The sequence below is a fragment of the Nesoenas mayeri genome (genome assembly GCF_963082525.1).
Source record: "Nesoenas mayeri genome assembly, chromosome: 2".
In the NCBI taxonomy this organism is placed as follows: Eukaryota; Metazoa; Chordata; class Aves; order Columbiformes; family Columbidae; genus Nesoenas; species Nesoenas mayeri.
In genome coordinates this window covers 26,268,741-26,280,030 of record NC_137543.1, presented here as the reverse complement: position 1 = coordinate 26,280,030, position 11,290 = coordinate 26,268,741, and the positions used below count along the sequence as shown (strand labels likewise).

Sequence of the window (11,290 nt, the reverse complement as noted above, 5' to 3'; positions counted from 1 at the left end):
CATTGGGTCCCTACACCTCAAGGTCTTTTCTGGAAGCAATGGCAAGAGCAACGCTTCTCCACAACCTTTCTGGAGCATAGTGAAGAACAGCAAAACATGGTGGTGTTCCCTTTTTTGACTGGAGGGGGCTACATTTGGAGTTCTAGAGGCCACTGTGTAAATCTCCCATGGAGTCTGCCACATTTAAAAATGTTGGTGGGTTGTGTCCAGCAATGTGATATTTAACGTAATTTTGACACAGGGCACCCCATGTGCCTTGGGTGCTACCACATGCTTGGTGTTGCATGGGTCCTACAAGTGGACAAGCAACACAGAAACCACATTTTGTCCTGCACTGTCAGTCCCATGCTGCCCCACTGAACCAGAATGGACAGGAACTGCAGGCAAGGTGGGCAGTTCTCACTAAATATTATTTTGTGCATCTGGAAGTCACATCTGTTAAATATCAGCAGTACGCTGAACACCACCTCAGGCCACAGCATTTGCCCTCCTCACTGAACAATGGTTTCCAGTAAGTCCAGAAAAGAAAGTCAGAGGAGAACCAGCCCCGCAGCTCTCACCAGCTTTTGTTTCCTGCACTTGTGGGTCAGACACAGGAACGATTTAGGCAATACGTTCAGCTCTACAGTCTTCAGAGGCCTTGCAAGGAACAAGTTGCAGGGTTCACTTCTGGATATTTAACAATTTATTAGTCCAGAGATCTCATGAGTAAAACACCATTAGTACACCTTAGTCCCTCATCTCTTCTCTGGGTTCCACAGCTTTCTCTAAAAAGTCTTCCCAGAGACCAAGCAGAGCTACAGTTGATTACAGAGGAAATACTGCACAGAAGTCAACTGTATCCAGCCCTCTGTAAATCTCATTACCTCTGCACCTCTCTAGATCACCAGAAATGCTCCTGTCAGCAGCCCTTTCTGACATTCATATCTGCACTCTAAACAGCCCAAGAGAAGTAACTCCAGTCAATGGTCTTTAAAGTTTTCAGAAGGGTTGATATTGGAAGGCTTATATGTGATGGTGTATTCATTGATTTTATTGAAAATGTCTTTCTTTTACTTGACTAAACTTTATCAATATTTCTTCCAAATCCAAAATCACATAGCACCCTGCAAATCCACATAGTACCTTAATAATGAATCATTCCTCAGTGTAGTTCTGTCCCAAAGCATAAGTAAACCTTTCTTCTTGCAGTTAATCTTTCATTATTAAATTAATTAAAGCTGGACATTGCCTCTAATTCCTCTTGTTGATCTGATCTAACTTCCTAAAAAGAGCTTTTTATAACAGCTGTTCCACTATAATTGGCATTTTGTGTGTTCTTAGACTTTTTTTTTAGCTGTATTTATTTTATTTTATTTGGACTCTGTGAGTTTTGCCATTTTGGCCTTGGTACGTGCTCTGCTATGACTCATGTATTCCACAGCCACTGCCAGATCTCTGGGGCCGACATCGCAATTATCACATTAGGATCTGTCATTGTAGCCCTGACTTACTACATAGCCAGGACAGTGATTAGAATTGCTGATTGATCCGTTCCATGGTTTTGGACACTCACATCTGAGATGAACAGAGGGACTGTGGATATTAAGGATTTGAAATGTCAGCATTCCACATTAAATTAGCATTAATTAGTAATTCCAGGTACACTAGCTGCTATATATGGTAAGCATTTCTGTATTTGATAATCTGGTGATGATCAGCTAAAACCTTGACTCAGATTCATCTCATAAGCTGCAGAAGAAAGCCCTGGCCTTTCCTCTGTGCTCACAACTCACTGGAATTGTGTAGATCACAGCAGATGACCAAGGTTGCTTCCAGGTGAAAGTCACGGTGCCTTTCAGGAGTGAAACTTGGGCATTGCAGTCCCAGGTGGACATTCTGTCCACAGGACCAGGCCAGACCTGGTCCAAAGCAATAAAAACCCTAAAACATGCAGAATGTGGATCCTCAGCACCAACCCTCTCAGTCCACAACCAGAGGTTGGACAGCAATTTACCCCGACAGTATCTGAGCAAACTGAAGCAACAGCTCCATTGAGGGGATGCTGTTGCTGGTGGTTCTTCATCCCACAGCTTCCTCCATGCTCTCCCTGAAAACTCAGGAAGCCTACAGGGTGGACCAAGAGGGCCAGGGGGAGGTTGACTGGGATGTGAAAGGTGGAGGTAGCTCTTTGAATTGTTTTTGTCCAAGAGCAGTGCTGTGCTATTCAGGGGGACCAGCAGCAGCCCCAGAAGAGAGACTCACAGTGGTATATGTTCCCTGTGAACACCACACAGCTCTTTGTTGCAGCTTGTGGCAGCTCCAGGGAATGGGCCTACAACATTGGTTTTTTATCTGAAAAATCATAACTTTTAGAAGGAAATTTCATTATCCTGGGAAAGAGATGAGTCAGGGTATGAAAATAAGTAACACCAAATTTTTATAATATTGTTTATGCATCCAGTGATGTTGTGAACATGGATGGCTTTTACCCTTAAAGGCTCTGTGATCGACATGGACATTTCAGATTTCTTCAAAACCTGCTTGGGGTTTAGATTTGTTGAGTCCAGAGCTTGACAGATAAGAACAGATTAGGGAAATGCACTAGTTGTCTTCAGTTATACTCTCAGTTCTTAAAAATAATCTTAAAAATTTGTTTAATTTGTGTGATTTAGTTTCCATTCTTGAATGGGCAAAAAGGTCCTGAGAGTTTAAAAGTTCTGAAAACTGGTATCACAATGAGCATCATTCTCTAGACTGTTCTGGGTCAACCTTAAGTTGCATGCTGACAACTCAAAAGCATTAGTTCAAAATACAACTCAAGAGCACTCATTCAAAATCTGTACTCTATTCAAAATGCTGTTTCTCTGCTTGCAAACAGTTTATTCTAGATCAGGAATTCCCTTCCAGGGAGATCTGAATACCACAGAAGTGGAGAGTCATCCTGTGACATGTTTTACCCCTAGAGAACTGCTAAAATTCATCCCCTCAGCAGACTCAGTTTTGGGCAAACACTCAGTGAGCGAGCTCGTTTCTGGAGCATTTGGTGCACTAAAGCTGTGCAGCCCAATGTGGTGAGCCCAATTCTCATCTTATTAGCATCGCATTTGTTTGTCTTCATAATCAAGGAAGATGAGCTGCCAGGCTGGAGATTTGGCTTTTCTGAGCCATCTGTGGGCAAAATGTGGTAACTGTACCTCTACCTTGAACTCTGCAGCGCCCACAAAACCCAGCAGAGTCGGGAGGAAAATAACAAAATTCTGCCCAACAGTAACTGGGGATTAAGGCACAACATGTCAGCTGTCCGCTTGCTGTCCCCGAATTGTAGCATTTCACTTCTTTTTGTCTCCAAAATTGGGGTAAGAGTACTCATTTACATTTCCAAAGTGTTTTCAGGCTTAGGGCGAAATATCTTTGTTATGAACGATTTATATTTTCTCTGACACCACAACTCCATTTGCACATGAGGGATACCATACACTCATAGCTTTGGGGCTGTGGATGACTCTTGCTTTGTGATCCCAGGTTGCTGAATAGCCTGTGTTCAGAGATGTACAGAATTCCCACTGTACTTGTCATGTAACAATCTTGCCCAGCATTCAAAATACTTTCTCAACTTGAAAAAAGTCTTAGAGATTTCCCACTGAGGCTCAAGTACAGTCATATATTTTATTTATTTTATTACAAGGCATGTAAGTAAAAACTTGCATATCTGAAAAAAGATATTAGGTAGAAAACAGTAATAAAATTAACATTATTCTTTTAAGAAACTTGGTAATAAATACATTTCCCTTCAACATTAAAATGCTTGTTATTTTGCACAACAATAAATACAGCATAACTCTGGCATAGAGAAAGGCCAAGGCTGGATACAAGAAGTCCGTGTGGTTTCTTAAAAAAGCTCAGGTGATTTATAAAGGTTTGGCATCCTGCACTTGATGCACTATGATACAACTTGCACTTTAATTTTAATTTTGCTGTGATTTTTAAATAGTCCCATAATATGAAAATAAGAGAGGAAAATTTGTTCGATTACAGGATTTTTCCTTTAAATATTTTCAAAGTAAGAGATGTGTAAACTCATTGAAACCAGTCCTTGAAATAATTTTTTAAAAGTGTCTTTGTGGCTATTCTACAAAAATGCAGGTTTTTCAGCTGCGGGTGCTCATGACTGACCAGCCAACTGGTAAAGGACAAAACCTCAGTCAGTTCCTCAATTCTTTACAGTTTTAAAAAGGAAGTAATAATAACAAGGAGAAAGAGTAAGGAGTGTAATATTCACTTCCCAAGTCATGATGGTTCAAGATTCTTACACTATTATCCAAAGGTGAGAGGAGAAAGAACAGATATATTCCAGAACATCCCCCAGCATAATTTTGGGTCATTCTGGTCTATACTTTTCTTTTAAAACTACTGACAAAGAAAAGGAAGAGAGATATTTCCATGCACTGTGCTGTTCTTATGCCAGCACGTATCATCACAATTACAACTGTGAACCTAAGTCACTTTGATAGCCCAATCTAATATAGATTGATTGATTGTCCCACGACATAGTTAGATAATGTCCACAAAATGCCACAAGCTCTGGCAGAGTCCAGCGTTCTTAAAGTACTGATAGGTCATGGCAAGACTTGGACTTGAGTTTGAAGGCCATGTTCTTGTTGTTCTTGGCAACTATTTTGCCCCAAAACCGCCTGGCTTTCTTGGGGATGCTCTCTCTTCGTTTCTGGTATGCCAGCCGCTTCTCATTCTTTTCCTTGCTGTCCCTGCGAAGCCGGACTTGCCGCACGATGCCTTCAAACAGCTCTTTCACATTGTGCTGCACAGCTGCCGAGGTCTCGATGAACTTGCAGTCGAACACGACGGCGCAGGCTCGTCCCTCTGCAAATTCACAAGGTGGATATGTGACGGGTGTCACAAGCAGAGGGGAGGCAAAGGTGTCACGGGTGGCCATGTGCAAGGAGCCGGTGCCACCGAGGGAATTCCTCAAGGCTAATATAGGCATGGATAAGCTTTTAATCACCCTGTGCTGTCTGCTGGCCCATAATCCATCTGCTCTGTGTCACACTCCCTTTTCAGCAAGGGGGGGTGAAGCCTCCCCTGGAAAATCCCCATGCCCGCCATCAGCTGTTAAGGGAGCTGGGGCTGACTGACCTGCGCTGTGACAGCAAAGGCTGAGAGGTCAGTAATGACTCAAAACCACCTGGTCATCCTATGTGCAGACTCCCTCAAGTCACATTAAAGGGTGATGACAGCACCCTCCATGCACACAGCACAGCTCTTGTCACCACAGGAGGCAGAGCCTGGCCCCCTCCATGGGTCATGGGCATAAACCAGGGTCTTGGGACAGTAGCAACTTGGGTGCAAACAGACACATGTACAAAACCCTTAAATAAAGGCAGAACTATGCTTATGGCTTTAGAGGTACATCTGAAATCATAATTCATATCCTTAATTACATGACAGCTGTCTTTCACACACAAGCTAATTTATTCTGTCTCCTGGCTTGCTGTGATCTCATCATCAGGATGGCTAAAATGACATGAATGCACCTGCCATCTTTCAAAGGATTTTTCAAGTGGGGCAGAGAGGAAGGTAAATAGGCATCTCTGGGCTCCTGATGAGCTATCTCACTTCAAATCCTTCACATGGGGAAACTATGACAGGTCAGAGGAACTGTGCACTTTGCCAGTGGAGGAAGGGGAAAAAAAAATGTCTCACTCATTTAGGAAACAGAAGAGTCAAATGGTGACAGAAAGAAGAAAATACTGAGCAGAGGAACCCATGTTTCTGGTGGGCCAAGATGAGATCATCTAATGCACTGCTGTGTGTTGTGTTGTGTCACCTAAGCCTCAGGAAAGACTCTCTAATAATAGACATTAGTGACTGCAGAGCTCAGGAGCTGGCAGCAGCTTTCCTAGCAATCTCCCTATTCCTATTTATGGGCTTAGGGCTTCCCGGGCTTCAGGAGAGCGGCACAGGTTGGTTATACTTTCAAATAAATGCAGCAGTGAGAGCTGTTTCAGCATCCCAAAGTAAGGAAACAAGGAAACCTCTCCTGAAAGGTTCCTGCCCAGACTAGGAAAATAGAGGGTGAGAGGGAACTTTAATTCATCAGGGAGGACAGAGAACTGGTTCAATGAAGAAATAATCTTTGGCAGCAGAATAAAGTGGGCTAAAAATGTTGTGCATGAGGATATATGGGAAGCCCAAAATGTTTCCAGCTACCAGAGATATCATATACTGCAGGCATCTCACGTAAGGAGCTAGAGAGGAAGAAATTCAAGCTTCTTTTATGATGGTAATTAATAATTTAGGAAAGGGATTATCTGATGTGTAACAGCATTACCAAGGGAGGCTTAAGGGCCCAAGAAACCCCTCCCAGTCCTCTGCCCTCTGTTCCAGTCTTCTTCTGTTTTATTGCTCTTTTATTGCCCAGTCCAGATCACAGCGTTCTCTCTCAGCCAGAGCTCTGCAGTTCGTTTGTTCACTAGGTGACTCTTAACGTTTACATTGTTTTTACCCTCACAGTTTTCCTTACCTGCCACTGAAACTTCGCGACACCTGACAAGGTCACTTTTGTTGCCAACCAGAATAATCGGGATGTCTTCTTTCTGGCGTGCCCTGCGGAGCTGTATTCTGAGTTCGGAGGCCTTCTCAAAGCTTGCTCGGTCTGTGATGGAGTACACAATCAAGTATGCATCTCCCACTTGCATGCAGTGGTCTCGAATCCATTCTCCTTCACGCTGTTCAAAGGAAACGGTCAGATATCATTATTCCCAGATCAGATTTTCCTTAGAAAGTATAACATTAGAGAATCCAAATACATTCCTGCTGTAACTGTAATGGGTACAGTTTTAATCGCAGTTACACTGAAAGTAATTCCAATGTGGTGATGGCATGACTACTTCACCACAAAGGAGGGCAAAAGTTGCCCCAAATCATTCATTTTACTGGCTTTAGACTGGAATGAACATGGTCTGGAAAATGGCTTGAATGTTTTGTTTTATCATTAAAAAAATAAAGAAGGCTTCTGCTTCTCAGGCTCACACTGCAGAGCTGTCAGGCATGCTTGACTTGGTGTGTGGTTAATCCCATATTCTCACTAATGTTGAAAACACCTTTCTTTCCCAAAAGATACCTATTTTTTATATTAGCAGTCATTCATACGCACTTTTCTTTTGGCATTTGACTAGAACAAATTAAAGTACCTTATTATCCCACATGTCGAGCAGTATAATGGTTGCACTTTCCCCATCTACCATCAGGGTTCTTTCATATGTGTCTTCTGGAAATAAAATCAGAAAAATTGGTAACATATTATTTTGTAGCATCATGTACATTACAAAAAACAAGTAGTTGAATATGCAGAATTTGTTCACAGTTCAAATTTTTGGGCCAAATTTTATGCTGGCTCACATTTAGTTCTTTCCTCATTTCCATCAGCAGTGAACCTTTCTGTGATATACAAAGGAGGTTGAAAGATCAGGAAACTAAATGCCCGTGATTTTGGCTGATATTCTCTTTATCTATGTGGGAGTGAGAAAATAGAACCAGTGGAAGAAATAAGCAAAGGCTGAACATTTGCCCCATGGGAGCAGCGGAGTCCAGTGAGGCTGATTGATGGAAAATATTTGCTTTCACTTTAGCAGGGACAGTTTACGGGTGAACAGCCACCGCTGCAGAGAGCAACACAGCGAAAAGCCTCCAACCAGTGAGGACAGGGGTTTGTGAGACAAGAGCTGGTGAGTTTTAGAGAGGCTGAGACCTCTGCTGCGTCCTAGTTCTCTCCCGTTTCGTGCTTCCCCACTTTAGGTTTGATGTCAAAAAGCAGATGAATCAACAACCCACAAAAGTGCAGTTATTTTGCACTGAGGCCACAAAAATGCATACCTAGGTTATAAACACCATGTGACAAAGTTCTGCTTATACCTGGGGGTGGCTGCTCCTACTCATAACTTTGATCAACCCTTGCCATGAAATCTCAGTCTAGCTTCTCCTTCAAATACTGATCATCCAACTTTCCCCCAAACCTGGGCACATTTGGATGAGCAATATGGGGTTTAGACCCATCTCTAGTCTTGCATTGCTAGTCACTGAAAAATGCCAGGCTTCAGGCTTCTGAGAAAATCACCCCTCCCACTGCAGTGTTTAAGGGGTCTGTCCCAACCATGCTTGTACATAGGACCGTGTCTTAACCCTTGCCTCATAAAGTATCTGTTGGGCACGAATGGAGTGAACTTTCCCCTAAACTGTAATCAGAGCCTTTCCTTGAAGCCAGCAATCTACATTCATGCAAAATAATGAGACCAAAATATTACACATTTAAAATGAAATTAAAATGGACAGCCTTAACACAGCTTATAATGGTGAGATGAAAAAGACAAAGCTAATCAAGATGAGCATATTCCCTGCAGGTCCAATAGCATGATACTTGTGTTCATGAGCTAGGTTAATCGTACAGCCAGTAGCAAAGCCAGTCCATAAAGGCTGTTGTATTCCCTCTGTGAGCTGAAACCATCCTCTCTTGTAACAGAATTTCCAGTTTGCAAGCTAAAGTTTGGAGAATAGTTTCTTAACTGACCAAGAATCTGAATGGGAACAGGATTCATATATACCAGAGGACAACACCCAGAGGACTGTTTCTCCATTGTTACACACAGAGAGGCTGCAAATACCTGATCACACTCCTAAAAAATATTATGCCCAAATGGTCACATTCAGCACTTATTTGCACCTTAGTCAATCCTAAGGAATTTCCACAGGACATAAAACAAACTGAAAGTGAGCGATTTGTTAATCTCATGTTTATTTCAAAGCCAACACTAAAAAAAGGAAAGATGGCAAGTTTTCTAATACCTCAGCAGAGCTGGCCTTGAAAATGTGCCACTCCTACACTCCAAGCAGTATTGCTGGGAGTGTAATGAAAGAGGAAACCATACAGCTTCACACAGAGGAGAAGAAAACTGTCTGGCTGGGGCGTGCAAAGCAAATCAGCTGCATTTATGACTGATTGCCCAAGGGTCCTACTCCAGTTTGCTGGGTTAGCACTAGGAAATGTTTTATCAGGGTACTCCAGGCTGAGGAGCTGGTGGGATTACAGGAAAAACGATGGTAGAAGCTGAAGACAAATCACACCTGAATAACTGACTCAGAGTGACTGCACCATGGGGAACTTCAAATCCCCCAAAAGTGCGAAGACCTGTGTGTGTCCCCAGTCTGTGTCAGCAAGCAAGGAAAATGTGGGTCCACCCTTCCTGGTGCTGGGCTGTATGAAATCCTGGGTGAAACCTCTCCTAATCAGATTGGTGCAGCACAACCCTTCCACATCAACATCTCACACAAAGCATAGCTCAGGGCTCGGTGCAAGAGCTTCACCTTCTGCATGGTCTGGTCTTTGGGATTAAAGACCACGTTGCAACCCTAAACAAAGCAGAGGAGGATAGCAAGGGGGAAGAATCAAAGAAAACCCTACAGCTTGTGCCATTTCCTCCTGTTTGGGCAACAGGAATTTTCCTACACTGCTGAAGGACCTTTGTCTGGTTTATCTCTGGGGGAACCCATGCTGTGCAAGTAAGATGAAATGAGGAGGAGACATATTTTATTCAAACTCCATACAGCCTACACTGAGGTAATGTGTTTATACAGAATGGCTGAGATGACTTCTAACAGCAAATATTTTGGAGGTGATTGAAGGACTCAGCAGAGGCTTTTTCTATATATATTGTTAATAAGCATTTCATTCTCATAGACCAGGAGAATGTCCAGTTGTTTGAATTCCCTAGGAAGCTGGAGCCAGTCTTATGGAGTTAGTAGTGACACAAATGTCGGACAAGCGTGAAAGCTGTATCAGCTTCCTGTGTAATGTCATCACAGGCAGGAATGAGGCAGCTTCCAGTAGGTAACTGGAAATGAAATAACATGAGAATCTGAATTTTTCTCTTTCAGAGACTTTCAGTCATTGTTGGTGAGTATCTTACTCATCTTATTTTGCTTTCTTGTTTTCTTAAGAGAGATGCATGTGTTGAATCAGTTTTGGTGATCAGTTTCAAATGTTTGTTACCTCAATTTTTGATTAAACGGCCTCTCTGATTTTCTGTGCCAATTACTACTGACAGGGCTGATTGCAAACAAACACAAACACCCCAGGGCAAGCACAAACACCTACCTCCCAGCACCTCACAGTCGCTGTCGATGCTGTCATGCACCCCCGCAAAGATGTTGGCTAGGGAGGACTTGCCTACGCCGTGCTCCCCGATCAGCACCACCCGGTAGCAATTGCTGCCGGACTCAGAGGAGATGACGGAGTCAGATGACTCCGAGGACCAGCTCCTTCTGTAGTAATCATCAGGATTGATGGTGTATCGCTTCTGCGGGTTGTACTCATTGGAGTCTTTCTGGACCAGCAGATGCTTTCCATCAGCAGGGATGCTCCACCGCTGCTGCTGCTGCTGCAGACTGCTGTTGTGGGTGCGACGCATGGTAACGTTGTTTAGGGTCATTTTTTACCCCTGTTAAGAAATAGGGAAATCACAAGCGTTACCCTCAAAACATTTAGAAATGCATTAATGCTGTCTTATTAACTTCAAAGCAGCACATCCTACTCTCCTGTAGGGATCTAGTATACAGCAAAAGAAAATGAGACTTTCTTCACTCTTTCGTACTTGCTGGTACACAAAGAAATATTTCTAGTTAGTGAGTCAGAGGCTTTTTCCTAGGGATGATACCCCCCCATCTGCTAAATCCTATCTTGGTTGAGCCTTTCCAAGCTCACGACTGTGCTAGGTGCAGCCCAGCCCTGGGGAGACATCGCTGTGTCCCAGAGGAGCAGGAAGGGGCAGCATTCAGCAGTGCTGTCCTGCATGGGAGCTGCATCCCTCTGAGAGGCAGCCTATGGCACACACAGCACCCACAGATACTGGCCCAAATCCTTTGTGCTTTACTGGGGGCAAGCAGTTGCCTCCAGCTCCCAATGCAGCTGGGTGTGCAGCATCTTTCATATTGTCTCAGTTAAGAGCTGGAACATTTGGGAAAGCAATAAAGAATCACTCACTGCACACTTAGACAATCCTGATATAAGAAAAGAGCCACGCAAGCACGTCTTGCTACACTGGGGTGGATTTGAGTCTTGTCTACAGTATGGTTCACAAAGAGTGACTCTGCTTCGGACAGTGACTTTTTGTCTGACAAGAGGGAGAATACAGTCTAGACCAACAGCTTTTCTGAGGAGTTACGGAGTCTAGTCAGTACAGCATGTAGCACTGGGAGAAAAAGCTCATAGACTTACAGATATTAAATCAACAACTTCATT

At 43.3% G+C, this 11,290-nt stretch overlaps 1 protein-coding gene across 1 annotated transcript; it reads right to left on the bottom strand.

The window, feature by feature from the left end:
* Positions 1–4,582: 4,582 nt before the first annotated feature.
* Positions 4,583–10,481, bottom strand: GEM (GTP binding protein overexpressed in skeletal muscle; the record flags this gene model as incomplete). Its single annotated transcript, XM_080339385.1, has 4 exons — positions 4,583–4,860; positions 6,521–6,725; positions 7,191–7,267; positions 10,148–10,481. The coding sequence occupies 4 exons, from the start codon at positions 10,479–10,481 to the stop codon at positions 4,583–4,585; spliced, it is 894 nt and encodes a 297-aa protein (XP_080195511.1).
* Positions 10,482–11,290: the final 809 nt, after the last annotated feature.